The sequence below is a fragment of the Patiria miniata genome, unplaced genomic scaffold (genome assembly GCF_015706575.1).
Source record: "Patiria miniata isolate m_02_andy unplaced genomic scaffold, ASM1570657v1 HiC_scaffold_25, whole genome shotgun sequence".
NCBI classification, from domain to species: domain Eukaryota; kingdom Metazoa; phylum Echinodermata; class Asteroidea; order Valvatida; family Asterinidae; genus Patiria; species Patiria miniata.
In genome coordinates, this window is record NW_024037064.1 from 11,635,177 (window position 1) to 11,656,676 (window position 21,500).

At 39.5% G+C, this 21,500-nt stretch overlaps 1 protein-coding gene across 1 annotated transcript; it reads left to right on the forward strand.

Moving 5' to 3' along the window:
- Window positions 1–16,452: 16,452 nt before the first annotated feature.
- Window positions 16,453–17,283, forward strand: LOC119733045 (myosin heavy chain kinase B-like). Its single transcript, XM_038206626.1, has one exon. It carries the CDS (start codon window positions 16,453–16,455, stop codon window positions 17,281–17,283), a length of 831 nt encoding a protein of 276 aa, XP_038062554.1.
- Window positions 17,284–21,500: the final 4,217 nt, after the last annotated feature.

Below are 21,500 nucleotides of genomic sequence, written 5' to 3' on the forward strand. Positions count from 1 at the left end.
AGATTTATTTAATAGCGTAAGCATTTTAGAGTGAAGCATGAGCTTTAGAACTTTGGCACCTTCCCACACACTGGTAGCCTTTTTAAGAAAACACTTTTTTATTCAGGATATGTTGTTTTAATAGCCTTTGGGCCCAAATGGTTTTCCAACAATACGAAGAAAAAGTAGTGGAAGAATAAAGCGCAACAAGTAATGTGTCAAATTGTTCCTCAAATGCATGAGTAGACACTTCTTACTTCCATTGTACCCGATTAACCCTCCGACGCAGAAACTAGCCCTTTTGGGGACCCAATTTGGTTAATTACCTTAATAAAAAAAAAAATTCCAACCAATTCTGGTGATCTTCCATCTAATCCTAGCCAGAGACACCCACTACGGATATATGCAGTCACCTTTAGTGTGTGACCCCGGGTCAGGCATATCTGAGCCTGACAACCTGGGCTGCCCATATACACGTGCACAAAACGAAGTCACTTGCGGGTAGCCAAGAGCACGACTTGACCACAGACTATGTATACAACATCTGTTTCCTGTCAATGACCTCCTTATTTATAGTCTACAGACATGTCGAGATTGTATACATATAGATACAGTGTTGTGTAGCCTCAAACCAAGGCGCTAAATATCTGGGTCCCCGGAGGGACCCCTTACTGTAAGCGTGTTAGTAAATGGGCTTTCTGCGTCGGAGGGTTAATTGAAATAATCAAAACATGTCCACAGTGAGGGCACCCTATGCAAGCTTACAGTGTTACAAGCAGCCGTATCTTACCTGTGTCAGAGCAACTTGATGGTGGCGCTGGAGTTGTGTAGTACGGACGATTGTGGTATACTAAACAAAAAACAGTATTATATATAAAAAAAAAAAAACACCACTAAGTTTGTCTGACATGATAATTACAAAAATGGATACAATACATTGTTGGGGACTGGATTTTGGACACCAGAAATCTTTGAGAAAAAATCAAATCACACCAACAAATAGAAGAAAACTGGTCGAGTGAGGGACACATAGCAACCATGTGATGAGTATTTAGTCACTAAATAAGCCTCGTGCATTTTACAATGGATTTCAAAACCAATCCCATAACTATGTATACATTCTTGACCAATTCACTCATATCATAACTAAACCTAAAGCCTACTTCTACAAATGGTGTAATGTTCTTACGATTTGGCAAGCCACTGTGCAATACTTTGTAAAAATTGGGATCTGTAACGGCAGCTGATGGAACATAGCAGGGCCCGGGACCGGTGACCACGCCCTCATCCAACAGCACGTGAAACACTTGCCCTCCAGCTAGCAGCGCTTTCAAGTTCGAGGGGACCACAACTTGCATTGTGTCTGGGGCAGGGAAATGAACGTTGTCACCAGCGGAGGCGTCGATTGAAAATACCCATGCGCCGACCCAATAGTAAACCTTGACAAAAGTAGGTCTACTCGCCCTATTCACCTGTGTGCGGAATTTTTACAATATGGTTAGGACGTAACTCGATGATGCTAAAACCTCGGTGACGAATTACACGTATTCGAAAATGACAGGTAATGTTAATGATAATAGTCCATCAATTGGGCAACGGGAATCCATGCAGTCACTGACTGCATTTCTTTTTTATTTTATTCTATTTTCTGGTTCTTTCTGCCATAATTTTTTTTTCAGATGTGGAGACATTTTATATTTGACCTCTGATGAACTTTGAGAGGTCAATGACCTTTACATACACTATTTATAACAATTGTTCTTGAAAACACCAATTTCCTATGACCTCAGTCCATGTCATAGGTCTTAAGGCACCAGAAATAATAATCAGATGTTAAACAAATCAAACTTGACCTCCGGTGACATTTCAGAGGTCAATGACCTATACGCTCAGTAGTGCTATAGTTTCGTTCCGGTGCGTCAAGTAAACGACTCGCATAAGCGACTGCGTGTAGCTCTCCATCAGTCTCCTGAAGTAAGAAAGCACCGAGACCGGTGTTAATGGCGTCCGTGTGGACAACAAACGGTCGGTTCAGGTCAGGGTACATCAGGACTGGCTTAGACGCAAGACTCTGCTTCATTTCATGGAAAGATGTAGAACACTCTGATGTCCATTGCCATGCAGCTGTCTTCTGTCTAAGTCGGTTAAGCGGTGCAGAGATAGTGGCGAGTTGAGGAATAAACTTCCCATACCAGGTGACCATGCCAAAGAACCTCTCCAGTTGTTTGCGATTCTGTGGGACTGGATAATCGTAGATGGCCTGGACCTTCTCTGGTGAGGTGCGAATTAAGCTCATCGCCACCAACCACGTGACCAAGGTAAGTCATGGAACTGCATCCAAAGGAGCACTTCTGTTGATTCACAGTCAGTCCTGCCTCATACAATCTGTCTAGAATCTGACGAAGATCAGCAAAGTGTTGGGCTGGCGATGACGAATAACACACGATGTCGTCTAAGTAGACGTAACAAATCTTCCCAATCGGGCCCTGCAGGACAACTTTCATCGGGCGCTGAAAACTTGCAGGCCCATTGACAACTCCAAAGGGGAGCGCTGTAAATTGATACAGGCCCTCCTCACACACGAACGCTGTCTTTTCTCGATCATCAGGGTTGGGGATCATCAGGGTTGAGGACCATCTGGTGATATCCACTCTTCAGATGCAGAGAACTGAAGATAGAGGCGCCAGGCAGGGTCTCTAAGATGGAATCTATGGTCGGCATACTAGGGTAAGCATCGATTTTAGTGACACTTTTGAGCTTTCTGAAGTCGACGCATAATCTATTGTCACCTGGTTGAGATTTAGGGACCATCACAACAGGTGAAGCTAACGGCGTGAAGGACGGCTCAATTCGGCCATCATCCAGCATGTCATCGATTTGGCGTTTCAATGATTGTCGTCGATCGGCAGACAGACGGCAAACTGGGCCACGGATCATCCTGGCGGTCCCAGTGTCGATGTTGTGATAGATCAGATCCAACCTACCCGGCGTCTCTGAAAAGACATCAGCATATTCCTCAGGGAGCTGGCTCACCTGAAGAAAGTCACTGTCATCGGGTACTGGTGTTGTGACTGGATCGGTGTTGTAGTCAGGGTCAAAATCCGGTGACACCTCACTGGATAGGGGGGACGCAGGAACATCATGTGGCGGGGTCCCATCTGTGTCGACGCCAAGGAGGGGCCACTTAAGACGGGGTTCATTCGTACTGGACTCGATCCAGTAGGAGTTGTCTACGAAGTCGATCAGCAACTTCGCCTGTCGAGCAAAATGTCTCCCAAGTAGCACTGGCATGGGCAGCGTCTTGATCTGATGGAGACTTACCGAAACGTCAACTCCGGCAACCTCGATTTTGTCGATGTCTATCCCAGAAGTGTGGAACTCGGTTCCGACTACAGTGGTTAACGGTCCTACAGCTAACCCTAACTCTGTGCAAAGCTCTTCATCAATGAGAAAAGTGGCGGGACCGGTGTCCAGTAACGCCTTCGCGTCGCGACCATTCACTCTAGCGATGATGTACAGGCCACAACTGTCATTGCCTGTCTCTGGTTTCGGCGTTTCGACGAATTTCACCCGAGACCCCTCAGAGGGCTTGACAGTCTTGTCAGCTGACTTAGTCTGCTTAACATCAGATGCCTGTATCACAGTTGGCATTTGCCTTATCGTTGAATGTGGTGGGGGTGGGAGGGGACAGTCTGCCACTTTGTGCCCAAGTTGGTGACACCTGTGTTCGATTTGTGTTTGTCTGATGAGACGGATGAGATGGATGAGACAAAGAAGACGGTTATAGTCTTCCCTGGAACGTGATGGATGCGTCAGTTTTGCGATAAAGAATGTGTTCATCTGCCCCCTTGTAAGGGCTTGCACGGTTTTGACCTTTTTTCTCCCGCAGTTTGGTGCGAAGAAAGTCACTACTGATTGATGTCAAAAACTGGTCGATCAGGAAGAAATGTGTCATCCTCTTGAAATCAGGTGACACTGCTGTCTCTTCTTTTTGTACCAACCATCGGCGAAGAGTTCAAGTCCGGTTGAAAACTCTTCAAAACTTTCGTCTGCCGTCTTTGATGCAGTTCGGAATTTCAAGCGACACGCCTCAGGGGTGAGTTGATAGTGCCGCAAAATTATCAGGACAATCTTGTCATATCGTTTTAGTAGAGCTGCTAAGCGAAATATCGTGCACTTTGTGGTAAAAGCATGAAATTTGGCATGTGGGGTCAAAATGGGCTAAAAATAATTTTACGATCGGGACCCATCCTGGATTTTGCCCATTTTGGGGGCGGAGCTTGATTTTTAAAAAAAGGGGGTGCAAACAATACAAACTCAGGAAAACTGTATTTAACATCAAATTTCCATGGTTTTTTTAAGCTTTGAAATTAACTTAAACATGAAATAAGACATTGTAGCATTCTAACACCAGTTATCTTCCACCCATTTTGTGGGCGTGGTCCAAATGTGTAAAAGAGGCGATATATATTAGCAGTTTGGTTCTAATATGGCAAACATCATTCAGTTTGGTGGTAAAATTCTGAAAATTGGCATGTCCAATTGAAATCGGATGAAAAGAATTTTAAGAGGTGAACCCATCTTGGATCTTGCCCATTTTGGGGGCGGAGCTTGATTTTTCAAAAAGGGGAGTGAAAAAATGAAAACTCGGAAAACTGTATTTTACATCCACTTTGTTTCTCATGCTTTGAAACAAAGTGGATGTAAACTCTAACATTCTAACACGTGTTATTTTCACCCTTTTGCGGGCGTGGCCTAAATATGTAAAGAGGCGGTACATTAGAGCAGCTTGATTCAAACGAGGAAAAATCATCATTTTTGCTGGTAAAAACACAACTTTTCCATCGGTTAACTATGTTTACCATACACTGTAAAGATAAGTTTCAATGGGTGCAAGACTAATTGTTGCCCTTTAGAGGAGGAGCTACATTTTAAAGTAGGCAGCTTTAAATATTTCATATCTAAATTGGTATGATTGTTTACAAGTAACTTATATACAGGGTGAGTAAAAAAAAGAAACCCAAATGGCAGGGCAATTTTTTAATGAAGTTCTACATGTAGCACTATCAAAATCAAGATATAAAAGTCCAATTTATAAGCTTCGTTTTAGTACAAGAATCATTCAAATCATTTATGTACTTTTCAAGTTATAGAATTCTAAACACAAACACCGTCTTAAAGTTCTGTCAGCAAAACGAAAACAATTCACATATTAATAGGGGGATGCGCTGGAATTGTTTTCGTTTTGCTGAAAGAACACACACCATTTTTTGTGATACGTAGACAGAACTTTAAAACAGTGGTTGTGTTTAAAACTCCGTAACTTAAAAAGTACACATGGGTGATTTGAATGATTCTTGTACTAAAAGAAAGCTTATCAATTGGGCTTTCATATCCTAGATTTTGGAAGTATTACATGCAAAACTTTATTAAGAAAATAGACCCGCCATTTGGGTTTCCTTTTTTTTTTTAATCACCCTGTATACTTACAATGGCGGCATTTCCTAATTACATGTATTATAAACGCTATGGGGATCACAAGGGGAGGGAGGGGGATAAGGGGCAGCTCAATGGTGGATTTCATGAAAGTGCTTTTCTAATATGTTTAATATGTATAGTCCATGTAGTGTGTACTGTTGGATTTATATTACATGTACATGGATGTTGGGACTTGGGGGAGTAATGTCTTAATGACTGAAAAGGAGGGAATAATGTTGGTTTTTTTCCCAGAAATTATGTAACTTCTTCAATAATGCGTTAGCACTTGGATATATGTTATTGTGAGAAATTGCAGTTGGCGCCCCCTTCCCCAAATATAAAAACTACACGAATATACGAAATACACGAATGTATCAGTGTAGCTGATAACATTATTTGTGCCATTATTTTCAAAAACATTGTCACTTGATACGAATTCATACGATATGAATTTGATTTAAAAAATAAGAGATCATTTTTTAATTCTCCCTATCACGCCCAGTTTGCTGACGTCACGATCCTAAAACCTCACCAGGTCATTACGTTTTTCTATATAATATCTAAGGGTAAGTTTGGTAAAATGTGGATGAATGGTTTTTAAATTAAAAATAGTCTAACTTTCTTGAACGTGCTAGGGGGTGCCCTTTCAGGCGATGACATCGCCATACCACTGTTTCTTTATTGGGCATTCCTCACTTAACATTTCCATTATTTTGTTTAATTGTTGTAATATCCTTCCATTTTTTTATGTTATATTCACTTCTCAGTGCACTTCCAGTAGCACTTATACATATATGAAAGAAGTTGGCCACTTTTGAAGAAGTTGGATGAGGGTTGATCTTTGTTCAAAGTTTCATACTTATACCGTGTAACGTTTAGAATAGTCGCGGAGCATCATCTAGAAAAACCATCAGTAAAAAAAAAAAAATATAATCATTTCAGAATGGTGATCGCGTTATACGGTACAATTTTTTAAAAGTATTTATTTATTTTGTTTGCTTTGTTTTGTTTTTTTAATTAAAATTTGGTAGTTTGGTGCTTGTTTTTTTTTTTTCATATTTTGAGGACAGACACACAAGACAGACAGACAGACAGACTGACCAACCAGCAACTGACATGTAGAAGCTCCTGCAAGAGCTTAAAAAGGTGTTTTTCACCATTTATAATATGGTATCTACCAAAATGGCATCATTTCAAGTACTGGTCAACCAACATTCCTGCTGAATTTTAGAAAAATCGCGCGAAAATATAGGAAATGCAAATGGGGGAGGGAGGGGGCAACAGCAATTCGAGTATGACTGTGGTCCTATCAATGAAAAGAGAATCCACATGCAAATAAAGGAAGTCTCTTGGCAATTGCTTGAATATGTACGCATACGCTGCATTTACATTAAGGACATAAAACCACTTTGAGTCTGTAGACCAAATAAATTGAATCTTTCTTTGCGAATATTCAGCCCCCTACTTTAAAATGTAGCTCCACTTCTAATAGGCTTGTGGCAAAATTCTTGCAAAAGTGATGATTTTCCCTCGTTTGAATCAAGCTGCTCTAATATACCACCTCCTTTACATATTTTGGCCAAAATGAGGCCACGCCCACAAAAGGGTTAAAATAACAAGTGTTAGGATGTTAGAACTTGTTATTTCTTATGTCTAAGTTTATTTCAAGCATGAAGAACAAAGGAAAATGGATGTTAAATACAGTTTTTATGAGTTTTTATTTTTTGCACTCCCCTTTTGAAAAATCAAGCTCCGCCCCCCAAATGGGCAAGATTCAAGATGCGTTCACCTCTTACAATTATTTTCAGCCCATTTTAACTGGACCTGCTAATTTTCAGGATTGTACTACCAAACCGAATGATGTTTTCCATATTAGAACCAAACTGCTAATATATACCGCCTCTTTGTACATTTAGGCCACGCCCATAAAATGAGTGGAACATAACTGGTGTTAGAATGCTAGAATGTCATATTTTATGTTTAAGTTTATTTCAAAGCATAGAAAAAACAAGAAAAATGGATGTTAAATACAGTTTTTTATGAGTTTGTATTTAAAAAAAAATCAAGCTCCGCCCCCAAAATGGGCAAGATCCAGGATGGGTCCCGATCTAAAAATGATTTCTAGCCCATTTTGACCCCACCTGCCAAGTTTCATGCTTTTACCACAAAGTGCACGATTTTGGCCAAAAATGGACCTAAGCAGCTCCACTATTTCTTGTTCCATACTATCAGTGAGAGCATGGAATGCGGTTTCTATTCTGCAGCAGCCATGCGTTTAAAAGTGGAGAGATAACATGTGATGTCATCGTCGGCAGAGAGTTAATGATGAAATGGATGATTTGGTTGCAACAGTCATAGCTTTCAAGAGAGACTCACAAAGAGCCTTGCTTTCAGCCTTGCGCATGGACTCCAACTTCTCTAAAATCTGTCCCAAATCAGGTTGAACAGGAGCTGGACGAACTGGGTGGCTTTCATCCACCAGTTCCTTCATATTGGGCAGTCCACATAGGCTTTCAATGCGCTCTTGCTTTGACTTGACCTCGCTTACATCGATGAGATTTATGGCACACAGTTTTGCTATATAATCTGCAGTAAAACGGCTCAAACACACCATTTATTCAGCTGACTGTCCTATCTTGAAAACAGGATTGACTAAGTGTTTATATATCTTTGTGAAATTCCAAAAGGATGTACGAAGCATGAAAACCCGAATCAACAGTTAATGTTGTTGTTTAGTGGCCACGAATCAACGGCACTCACCCCCGGCGTCCGGCGTTTGCGATCGGTGATCTGTCACATACGATGTGAAATCCACAAAAATCACCCGTTTCGAGCAGCAATCCTGCCGACTACGCCAGTGTAACAGCAGTTACACAAATAAAAGTTCGAATTACTACAAGATTTGAGTGATTTCTATCGTCTGATTGATATGATTTCTGATTTATTCTGGTAGTGATTGGAATCTAAACATAACAACAACGGCCACACTGTATCATATCCCAGCATGCTCTACCCGGCCCACAATGCATATGCCATCTGGAGCATACAATTATAACATACAGTTGATGTGTAAAGTATATCAAATGACAAGGATCTATATGTCAGTTATAAAACAAATATTGAGTGGCTTTATATTGTGAAGTGATATATTGTTATATATATATATTGTATTGTGAAGTAAAATCTGGACTTTTCCAGTTTACTTGGCTTCGCCTCGTGAAATGGAAAATCCAGATTTTACCTTGCGATAATATTCCTCCCATGTCACTATGAGCCACTCAATATTTGTATAATATGGAGTACCGAATGAATACATCACGCCCACAAATTGTGTGTGTAATATGGAGATCAATGGTAATACATTAGCGCGTGATTCAGACCGCGAAACAACACGCGCGCGTTTCCATTCGTTTGCAATCATAGAGCGTGTTTGCACTACACTTTCTGGTTCCAAATGACGTCATACTTCGGTACTCGAAAGGGCCATCGCAGATTTGTCATATGAAGAAAATATCACAGAATAACAACCACTTTTCTAAATTGTTAAAATGACAGTCATTGCATGTTATTTATGATTCGTTCTAAAAGGACAAATCTGCGATGGCCCTACAGCTAAATATCTTTCCCATGACATACTCTCTCAGTGTACCAAATTTCATGCTTTTATCATCAATGAAGAATGCCATCAAATTGTGCACCAATCTACCCGACTATGATGCGATAATCAAAGTGCGATTATAAACACTGTTTTTACGCCCATTGTAACGTTAATACAAACGGGATTACATCTTACTGACGCACATTACATGCTGCTATATCAAAAAGTACTTCATTCCTACAATCTTTAAATTCTGTATATGAATAAATATTTTTTTCAGTCTTCATACTCACACTTTGGTTGAATTTGAAATGAAAGGTCCATTTGGAAAAGGTAGGAATTCTGGTGACTGCTGGATCGGGCCAAGTCTCCATAATGACAGGAGGGGATACTAGGCCAACAGAGATCAAAATTAGTATCACACAAATATATGGAAATGGGCGAGTTTGTTAACTTGTGCAATGTCTGTTCGAGGCTGACAGGGGCGTAAATATGGGGCGGGGGGAAATGGGGGTATAAACAGATCATGCCCATCACCAACGAGGCTTTATGAGGAATATAAATTACAAATCTTAATTACCGGCATGCATACAGGGTGATTAAAAAAAGGGACCCAAATGTTTGAACAATTTTTTTTTAAAGAAGCTCTGCATAGCACTTTCAAAATCTGGGGAATGAAAGGACAATTAATATGCATGTTTTAGTACAAGAATCATTCAAACCGCAATATGTACTTTTCAAGTTACGGATGTTTAAAACAAAAATACCGTTTTAAAGTTCTGTCCATGGAAAAAAAGTAAGAGTTATTTCAGCAAAACGAAAACACTTCACATACATCTGTGTGAATCGTTTTAGGTTTGCTGCAATAACACTTCTTTTTTGATCCGTGGGAAAAAAAAACACATTAAAACGGTATTTTTGTTCAACGTTCCGGAACTTGACTGATTCCAGTACAGTACATGAGCGGCTTAAATGATTAAGTGTACTAAAACAAAGCTTGTTAATTCGGCTTTCATGTCCCAAATTTTGAAAGTGCTATACATGACTTCTTTTAAGCGTATGTCATGACTTTTGGGTTTCCTTTTTTCCCCTCGCCCTGTTATTGCAAACATTACCTTGCCACAAGCCTTAGCCAGGTTCTGTGATAGATATAGTGAGCGTTTTGCAGTATAGAGTGTGTGGTCTAGTCTCACTATACAAGAGTAATTGTGCACAGTGACATAGCCAGGGTTCTCATCCGGGACGAATTTTCTATTCCCAAACTAAATCCAGGTTGTTGAGCGCTCTCTACGATACTTTTATGATATGTACGGAGGTATATATGTATTTTCCCCCCAACATTTACCAAGCATTGCAAAAGCTCAGTTGGTAAGGTCGTAATTTTGGACCAAGAGGGATCCTCGCGGTGTCGGTTCGAGGAACTGTTGTGTACCCTTTTTTAAAAAAGGGAAATAAAGTCCGAATATCATTACGCTGGAATTCATTTTTTTTCTAATTTTATATTTTGTTCTCATGTTATTTTTCATCTCAAGTCCAAAATTGCCATAGCGTACACCCCATGCGAATGTCGTGGGGGGGGGGGGAATCGCATGGGGGGGGGGCCGAGGGCGGCTGGAAGTCATCCGTGCTAAAGGGTAGATGCTAAAGGGTTTTGAACTCACAAAAAAAAAAAAAACATGTAAAAAAGTCACTTTATATGTTAAACTCGCCGACAATAGTATCCTGATTTTCTCCGATTGCCAAATTTCCAGTGGGTCGACTGGGGGGGGGGGGGGGGGGGGGGGGGGGGGGGGGGGGGGGGGCATTCATGGGGGCGTGCGGCCCCCCCCCCCCCATAGCAACGCCACTGGTTGTGCAGGGTATGGGTTCGAATCCAGCCTCCTAGCTGATTTGAGGTGCCTGCCAAGCATTTCAATAAAAGACACCTATTGTTTTCATACTGAGGAGTGAATGAACTAGGGTGTAACTGGCTAGTGTGAAAGCGTAAATTATGGATGTTTTAACTATAGCCCGTAGTTTGGTGCATGAGGCAACTGACAAAATTAATAATCTGAAATGAAGGAAGACAGAAGCTTACCAGAGTCTGAGCACTACAGTGACTTAATAGCGGGTAATTGTTCATCAGGCTCATCAACTGAAAGAGTAACATTGTCCTGTGAAAGGAATGTTTAAATATTAGTTATTGATGAAGCCCTCTTCTGGCGAATGTCTACAGACAAATTTGTGTTACCAATACAGCTGTTTAAGGGTTTAGTAGAAAAACAAAACTTACTGGGTAGGACTTAAACCAAAGGCCTGCAGCTAACGTTCATAAACAGCTTTACCACTTGACACCGTGCTTACAGTACAGGGTTGTTAAAAAAAAAAGCGGAATCCAAATGTCGGGACCATTATTTTATTGAAGATCTAGGTGTACCTGTAGTTCATTCAAAATCTAGTATATGAAAACCCAATTCATAAGCTTTCTTTTAGTACAATAATCGTTCAATTCATTTTTGAGTTACGGGATTTTAAATATAACCATCGTTTTAAAGTTTTGTGCACGGATCACAAAAAGGTAGTGTTCTTTCAGCAAAACGAAAACTTAAAGTACATGAGTGATGATGATTCTTGTATTAAAAGAAAGCTTATGAATTGGGATCTCATATCTCCTCTTCCTACTCTCCTATAATTTTGAAAGTGCTACATGCAAAATTTCACTAAAACAATAGACCCAAAATTTCGGTTTCGTTGGTTTTATTTTACTCACCATGAATTACTCAAATCTATTTTAACGGTGTGCCCCCTAAAAAAAATTAAAAGAAAAATGATACCAAGATCGCCCAATCCGATGTAGGCCTAGTAGTTTTTGTTCTAGAGTACATTTTGCGAAAATTCATATTGTCCCGATAAATGAATGTATTATATAGTGGAATGTTTTAGTTCAAATTATATAAAATAGCCATGTACGTCGGGCTTGCCTGTCCCGACAATATTTTGTGTGATGTGTCTCAACACCAGAATACAATAGGGTATCGAGATCAAACTGGGTGAAAAAATGTTTACTATACAATACACGGTATTTCATATCGTATATACACTGACCGGAGACTCGTTTTCAGTCGCTTTCATAGATGAAGTCAACCCTCTGAATGGGGATGATCGGACCTCCCCGAAGTGGCATCCTTGAAAAAAGACTGCAACAAGAAGGGCTTTAATAAGCAAACCACCCATGATTGTAGACGGACGGGACATGGCGCTGCGTCGTGCACGATTTCTGCTTTTGACAGTTTCGGAATTCTGATCCATTTATATAAACTGGATAAACTACCATGTTATCAATTAACCCGGATTTATCGGGAGCAATTCAAAGTTTCTCTAGTAACTGAAGGGGAACCATTTATCACAGGAGGGGTAGCATTTCGAACACCTGTTACTTAGAAATTGAACACGGAGACAGCTTCTTCCCGGATACAAACATAAACGACAACATGTTTAATGAATTCGCCACCTTTTCATTAGAGATTGTTGAAGTTTTATCAACAGGTTCAAGCACAGGAATGCACCTATTATTTAATGCACCCCTCTAAAAGTAGTGTAATAAAATGTACACATTTTAATACAATGTGTACCAATAATCTTGGAATTTCGCTAATATCCGTGGTTTCTTGGCAGCGCAGATTTGTGGACTTTAATCCGTTTGATGGACAGTTATGCATGTCCGGGTTTCTACCAACTGAGATAAAGATTTTGAGTACCGGTGGTTTGGTAAATAGTGAACTTTTTTATTTGCAGATGGCGCACTGCTACACGCACCATCCTAAAAGGAGCACCATCACCAAGCAATAGTTAGGATAGGCCTGGTCTTTCATTTTCCCATGAAAATATGGCCGGATGATAGATCCGGGAACAAAAAATACACTCACCAAAGAGCAAACGTTCCAGTGGGGCTTTGATATAATACAATGCTCATACATGTACATGTTTCAATCGACCAATATACCACCTGTTATATTTTTAATTTGCCACTCTATATTACAGGGTGAGCCAGAATAATCTGGACCCAAATAAAAGAAAAAAGAAAGAAAGAAAAAGAGATTTGATAGAGGCTGGTATTTTAGATATGTTTGGTAAAAGTTTCATGGATATCCATATCCATTGCAGCACTATCCATTCTAACGCAATCTAACCACGATTCCATGGTTCAACAAATTGGTTAAAATCGCGTGCTGATGTAACTGCATTTCACAGATGTTAATATTCTTCCTCAATAAAATAAAATAATAAATAGTTGAATGCGTATAAGATTTGAGAGTTTAATTGGCTCTCATAAAGACATAATTCACATCTATAGCAAAACACTTTTGCAGTTCGGTTTGCGTTGCTTGCCGTGAATTTCTTTCAAATAACAGATCATCTGATTCATCTCGTGGAATCTTGAAGTTATTGATGACAGATTTTAAAAAGGCAAATTAATTCCCTGTGTAGACTGGAAAATGAGCCACTTAAGTGAAAATGGCATAACTTCTCACCACAGCCACCAATCTAAAACATTCTGACCCACCCTGTATATACAAAGAAGACGGATACAAACGTTTGTAAGGAGAGACTTGATGACAAAAATCTCTCAAAAGGGAAGGGCAGGGTGGAATGAGCCTTTAGGAAACGGGGAGGGACTGTTGATATGAAGATGTGAGGGGGTTGAGTGAAGCTGTATAAAAGAAATCTTTGCTAAGGGCGTTCTTGGCTTTGCCCTCGGACAGTTTTGTGAATACAATTAGAAACTTCAGTTTTCAATATTTGTGAGCCCAATTTTACTAAATTCCTCACCTAAGGTCAAAACTAAATTGGGAGTTGTGCAGCCCCCCCCCCCCAACCGCTACTAAAGGGATTGGATAAAGAAGGACACGACTCAACTACATAAAAACACGAGATATGAACACTGACCATGAAAACTTAGTAACGTGTTAACAAAGGCTCCATGTAACAATTATGATTCGAAATCTATTTCAAAACGCCTCAAGTGACTGAAACTTAAGTTACAGCTTAAAAGAAACATCAACATACACAGGATTAATATAAGATTAGCCCACACATAAATGATAGGTTTTTTAAACTTTCTGCGAACGGCTTCTTCATACAATGAATTATAACAATTTCAAATAAAAACTACACATTGCCAAAACGAAATCAGTATAATTACCACCTTATACGATATGTTATACCGGCAACATGTTTCCATTGCTTCGATACATGCCGTCATTACATCACATGTGTCAGTCTAACTACAAAGTAGGTTTTTTTTACGGAATCGGTGTATAGGCCTAAAATTTATCCAGCTAGTGATGCAGTTTGCTACTTTATATTTGATTTAAGAAAAAAAAAAACTCAGATATATTCGATAAAAACATGTGTTTGTAGCCCAAATGATATATTAACAGCGCCCCCGATGTGCAACAGACAGGTCGGTTGAAATGTCGGTGCTTTATAGGAGTGATTCATGCATAATTACATTCCAACCTCGCTCCCGTGGCGTCAAGCAGCACGATTCTTGATCATTTGCTCGTTCAGAAAATGCGCATGCTTTCGTGTGTTTGTGTTATACGCGGTGTGATGTGGTCTGCTTAATTCGTTTCCATCAATTCATAATGCAGTAATTGTGGAGGAAGATTGCATTTCACAATTAACTTTCAAACGCGTAGTCCTCACTCGCTCGCTTACTCGCTCACTCACTCACTCACTCACTCACTCACTCACCCACTCCCCAACTAAACTGCTGCACTTGACCATCAGTGGGTCGTAGTGACCTCCAACCTCTGATACAATGCCTGTCGGAGTGTATAATACAGCAAGCAAGATATCCTCAAAGAAATGAATCGTGGGAATTAGGTTTGCGGCAACAAGCCATTTCGCGATAGCTAGCTATTCCACTCAACTTTGAATATTAGTTATCGGTTCGGGCAAATAAAGCTTGTATGTGTAGCTAGTCCGCCAAACAAAAGATGACCTAGTTATTTAATAAAGCTATAGTCCATCATTTGTATTTAGTGCATTTTGTTCGTTTGAAGCAACAAAAGTGTTCAAAATCTAATGAAGGATACTGAACAACTTACTTGATGACGTTTCAGCTCAGCTTCAGCTTCATATTCCGAGAAAAACAGCATTCTAGGATCTCAATTTAAAATCAAAAGTGCTAAATCATGTTTCGGATTGTTTTGAATTGCAGCTTTACGCGATGTTGCGCACTGATCCAACGAATTATAGCAACCGCGCGCGCCTGTGCGTCGTTCCAATGCTTGTGCGCGCTGCGCCGAATAACAAAACGAACAACTAATTTAAATTTTCCTACGGTGCTTCTTAAGAAGCACCGTTGGAAATGCCTTCTTTCGTTGATTTCTTCAAAATGAGAGCTTGCCAGAAAGGATAATTTCACAGGGAGTTTAGTCCCCTTGCTATCTTTCAACCAGTATGTTTTTCAACAATAATTACGCCAGTTACTTTTTTGGATAGCTGCAAATGATGGACTCGGGCTTTAATAAGAAAACGAACGGATCTGTTTTTCGACATGTGGTTAATTAACATCATCACTGGATTGACTTTATAATTGGCCCTGGCTAGAGTGAACTATACAGAATTGCAAATTTACATGTAGTGTATCTGCGTGGTTTATTTTGGTAACATATTATGTCAACAATGATACGAAAGCTGCCGTAGTTATTTATTATGCTCCCATGGTATGACGTCATCACTTAATTGAATATCAATGCGCGTTCAAGTAATGATATAGTTCCATAGAGTTCCTGTCATACATTACAATAAATGTTTCACAATGACGTGCGATGATGCTTTAGCACTGAAGGACAACTTGGCTTGCAATTCAAATATAATACCAACATTATCCAAAACCCTTGCAACGAAAACGACTTTCACAGAAATCGAAAGGCATATAAAACAAACAACATATATAACAAAACAAAACTGGAAAAGCCACGCCCTGTGTGGAGCGGATTGATACTTAATAAAAGAGCTCACATTTTCGATGAATATTCTGCTTCATTCTTTGGGAAACCGGACATAAGGTTCACACCTCTGCATCTGCACAGTATTGTTAAATTGCTGTAACGGGCGTCAACGTTTCAGCTTAGAATCTCGAGAAAACCGTGAGTTTTACTTTTATGCATATGACTCGTTGCAAATTAACTAAAGACTTCCAATGATAAACCAGTACGACAGGCCAGGCAAGCTTTAACATGAGAGATTATTATTTCAAATGAACGTCTTTGTACTTACACAAATTATGCGAATAAGTGATACATATATCGACCATCCATCGATACGTTTTTGTACAAGATGTACAATCTCTGCCTTCTTATGGGACCTATTTATTGGATAATTTCAGGTACAATCTGAGCGACAGGATGGGCAATAACCAAAGCAACACATCCCTCCCTATCGAGGGAAGGGGTGGGTGGGTGGTGTTCGAGAACGACTGGTTTGCTGAGGGCCGTTCAAGACGAGTCTACCGGGGCACCTACCAGGGCGAAAGGCATATGATGGGTAGGTGTGTGGTGAAAATCTACAAAGAACAGTGGTCCGTTAGGCTGGGAGAGATGTCCTACAGAGCTGATATCCGGGCTACGGACAGAGCTCAGGAGATGGCCAAGCTGTTCAACAGCACCTACATGATAAACGGCTACTCCATCGAATTCACCAAGCTTGAGATCGCAAGGATCAATTCCTCGGCCGGCTTCAGGTTCCTGGGATTTGTTCGGATCCCTAAGAGAGTCAAAGGCAAGGAAGCGGACGAGAGGGTTTCCTCTTCGGTGATGATTCCTAAGGGGGACAGCGTAGTGATCGAGAATTACCTCGAGGGTGAGTTCATCCATTTCCTGAGCAACACCGCATACCAAGACGAGGAGGTCCAGGACACCGTATCAGCAGCATTCAGTCACTTTACCTACCAAGCTTCCAACGGACAGATCCTGGTGTGCGATCTGAAAGGAGTGCGCGGGGAACGAGGCTACGTGTTCACCGACCCCGCTATCCATAGCCATATCGACCCCGGCAACTACGGTTCCGCAGACCTGGGAGATGTCGGCATACTCAAGTTCTTCGAGAACCACACATGCTGTGCTCTATGCGAGGGGTTTCAGAAGCTGGACCCGGCGGACGTGACTTCACGTGTCCGTAGACAAGCAAGAGCACTCACACCGGGGAGATCAACAACGCATTTGCACGAATTTCCATGAGACGTCTTCAAACGGGTTGTTTTGCGAATTCAGGGCTTGGTTGTCCCACAAAAAAAACAGTCGAAAAGGGCATGTATTTACAGAGGTGGAGGTAGAATTCACAACCGTGTCTAACGTATTGTTGAGAAGAATAATTTGTCATCCAAATGCTTTTTAGTTGGTTTTATTCGCATGTTTTGTTCAGAAGATCATCAATCACAATACGGGACTTGTAAAACTACTTGAGCCATTTTTTGTGTGTTTACAGATGGAAGTCGGTAAAATAAGTCACATGTTACTCTTGAACAAAGGAAATAATCCTCTGTTTGTTTCTCTAACTGCGTTTTCTCACTTTCAAGGAAAGTGGCCCAAAGCGATTTCAACCCTTGAGTTCGATGAAGCACAGCTTTCGTTCCAAAGCATCGATTTGAATGAAATAAAGATTTGTACGGTTGTAAGGTAAATCTGATTTTCAGAGGTAAGGCTGTGTCCGAAACGGGCTTCCAGAGCTACGGCTACGTCTATTGTCAGCGCGTTCACGCGTATTTTCAATGGGCGCAGACCTAGACCTTGCTCTAGACAGCTGATTCGGATGCAGCCTATATCTTGAAAATATTCAAAAAGTCACACTGCAATATACCTATATAAATAGTATCAGACTTTTTCTTGGGAAGGGGACAACCTGTAGTATCAATCAAAACTAAACTTTAAAGCGTGATCAAAATTTGAAGAATGTCCTTATTACGCTTGACATGAAACACAATAGATGACATTTAAGTCGTTTTGTCAAAGCATGAAATGTGTTATTATTCTTTCAACATTACGATAACGTTATTTATATATCTATTGTTAATGTTTAACCCTGGGACAAGTTAAGAAGGGGGGCAAGCGTGAGTCCAAAATTACTACTTTAATAATTACGTCAACATCTTTCATGGTGCAATTTTTTTTAAAAGAGTGGCTAAACAGTTTTCCCCCTGGAGTTCATTCACCGGTTTCGACCCTAACCAAAAAAGGTCTCTCCCAACAGCCATTGACTTGTACACAACAACCTTAGTGTATACCTCAAGGATAAGAATGGTATAGCCAGCCATTTGCTTATCTCTATATCAATAAACTGTTTGTCTTCCTTTGTCTGGCCCAGGGACTAAAATGTGAACAACATCTGGAGTCAATCCTGATCCAGTAATACCCTCCGGGTAATTATAGGCTTCTATTTATCTGTTCAGATCGTTAGAAAACGATTTGTGCCCCAAACACAGTTAATTCACCCCAATATAAAACGCCTTCCGCGTGCGCCCCTTCGTGCATACGTTTAAAAAAGAGTCTGTGCGTTGTAGGGTTAATATTTTTAACTTTAGTAACTGCTTTTTGTCGGGTATATTGGTAAAACAAAACTAATAATTAAAATACTAAAAAAAAATTGCAATAAATTTTAAAACTTATTTACCTAAAATATTTAATTTGTGTCAATTATTAGCTCGGCACAAAAGTGAATCACAAGTCTACGGTATATTTTTTTCTTCGTATTCAAATACTTGTCTTGATATATTTACATCCCTGTTCAGTTTGAATTTTAGTTTTACAAAAATGAAAGAAGCTTGAAATGTATTTAATGGCAAACGACCATTAAACTGCATAAAAATAATTTTCGAGAAACTCTCTTTACCAATAGTTTGTCCTTGTTTGATTAATTGTAATATTCAAACGTTTTCTTGAAACGTACTTTTTAATTGCAGCTCGTCTATTTGAAACTTTTTCAACAGCAACACCTCTTTCTGGCACTTGTTACATATTAGTTTATAATGTTAATGATGAAACTCATTTTCTCTGTCAATAATTGTTTTGGTAGATCGTTGTAATTCCTCTAAGGTTACAAATTAACTACAACGTTTACCAGACGTATGGCGTGTTTTGTGACAAACGATGATGATGGGGCAAAGTTCGTTGAGCGGACGTATGAGGAGTTGAGCTATTTATAGCTGTGGTTTGCAAATGTATTACACAGCAGAAGTGCTCGTCGATGTATTGTGTTTTAGTGTAGTAATAATGCATTGAATTTTGTGCTGCTGAAATCAAGATATAATAGGCTATATCCACATGTGCATGCCAAGCACAAACGTATATGCCTATTTGGAGACATCTTTGGACAAGCTTAAATGTGTAATAGTTTTGTTTCGTTGTGTATTTAATACTGCAGGGGATGTATTAGGCTATCATTTTTGGTCCAAAAAGTGGGCAACCGGTATCAAATGATCGATAGGAGCAATGCTCACAGTGATTTTCATTCAAAACAAAAGGCATTCAAATACACGTGAAATATGTTTAAATTCAAGTTAGTTAAATAACTTGAGTCCGGACTGAAACATTATTTTACCATCAGATTTCGTGATCTGTACATGAGGAACAAATCAAGTCTTTTTCCTGAAATGATGACAGCGATTGTTTGTCTGGTTTTGTTTTTAAGTTTTTGGTTCATTCCTGGAGGTAGGAAAATCACCACGGTTCTTTGTATTTTAAAGGTATTCATCAATGCGTATTGGTAAATAGGAAATAACTTGTGAATATAGAAACCAAATTACCTGAAATCTTCACAGTTATTAGTCAATAACATTTAGTTGTATTCCTATGTTACGTTACCATTTTATTATCTAACTCGGTCACTTGTCTTTTGACTCACCCTGTACGATGAACTTATCCATTCAACACAAAAATCGAGTATGTACACCATCCAGAATATTGAATTACCAAATGTAGAATTCAAGACGTTTTGTGAAAGTATGAAATATTTCGTTATAAGCTACTTTCAACTTTAAATTAACGCTTATAGTTATCGCTGTATTTTACATGAAAATCTAACTTTAACCAATGCTCCTCGTATGTTTTGTCAGGTCTGTGGTAAACCAAACTTACAATACTTATATTACTAATATACTAATAATTGTGTAATAGAAATAGGTTTCTCCATACGAATATTTGTAAATATAATACATTTCCATAAAACAAACAATATAGTAGTCCCAACTATTGACTGGGCAAGATCAAAGTGAATCACAACACAGGTGTATTTGCACTTCATAATTATTTGAATACGATGTCATCTGTTAAAAGGTGGAAAATCCCTGTTCAGTTTGACTTTGAACCTAAGGAAAGAAGTTTTGACAACTAAAACAACTAGAGTTGATGGCAGGCTCAAAGTTAGCCTAGTAACAGCAGCTAGGCTAGCCAATAGAGGAAAAATGTCAACACTGATAGTAGTATGACGTTACAATCGCGCCTCGCCGTTTTTAGCATTATGGAAAACCCCGTGTAGCGTATTTGTCAAATATCCACTTCTGTGCGATACAAAGATATTAAAAGACCCCGAACTTTGCTGTTATAAATCCTAATGTGTTAGTTTACATCGGTAGTCTGATGAACATAACCCACCATAATACGTTGAACGCAAACGATGCATGAACTGTGCAAAAATAATTTAAGAGACACGCACTTCATCAATATTTTGTCTTATTTTCCATTTTTTTTTCATGTACTTTTTTCCTGACATCTTAAGAAACTGTAGCTATATATTATGCGACTGAAATTTACACTGACTTATGGATTTTCAATTCAATGTACATCCATAATTATGAACTTTCCTAGTATTTTAGCTGCTTTATATGTTCAGTAAAGTAAAATCAGGTACAAATTTACGTAACATAAACAATGACAACAACGACAACAACAATCACAAGAACAACGACGACAACAATGACAACAATATGACGACAACACCGTCATTTTAAAATGTGCCCAAAATAATTCTAAAAATAAATTCTGACATTCATGAAGTTGGATGAGGGGAGATAATAGTGCCTTATTATCATTTGTTAAGTGAATTTCAAGAAATGTTTAAATGTTCACATCAGACGTGTTTGTTTTGCTCTAGTGCACCACGTTAGAACACGTGTGCTACATGGATTGTCCGGAAATTGGGCACAAAATCAGCTGAGGTACCTCTACTGATTTTGTGCCCAAATTTATCGTTTTATAACAACAAAATTGCTCACAAGGTCCAACAGCAAGCATTATTAAGGTAACAGTGTCAGTGTGTGAATGAAGAAATTGAAGCTTGTCAAGAAAGAGGTCTGGCAACGCTGCATGCAATACATATTTTAAACCTAGTAGGACTACACGTACGTACACGGTAAAGTTGTCTACCTGTAGCCGCTATATGCTGTCAATTTTGTTCACGTCCT

Bases quoted from the DNA above. Each gene is read 5' to 3' on its own strand.
- LOC119733045 (XM_038206626.1), top strand. From the start codon at position 16,453: ATGGGCAATAACCAAAGCAACACATCCCTCCCTATCGAGGGAAGGGGT.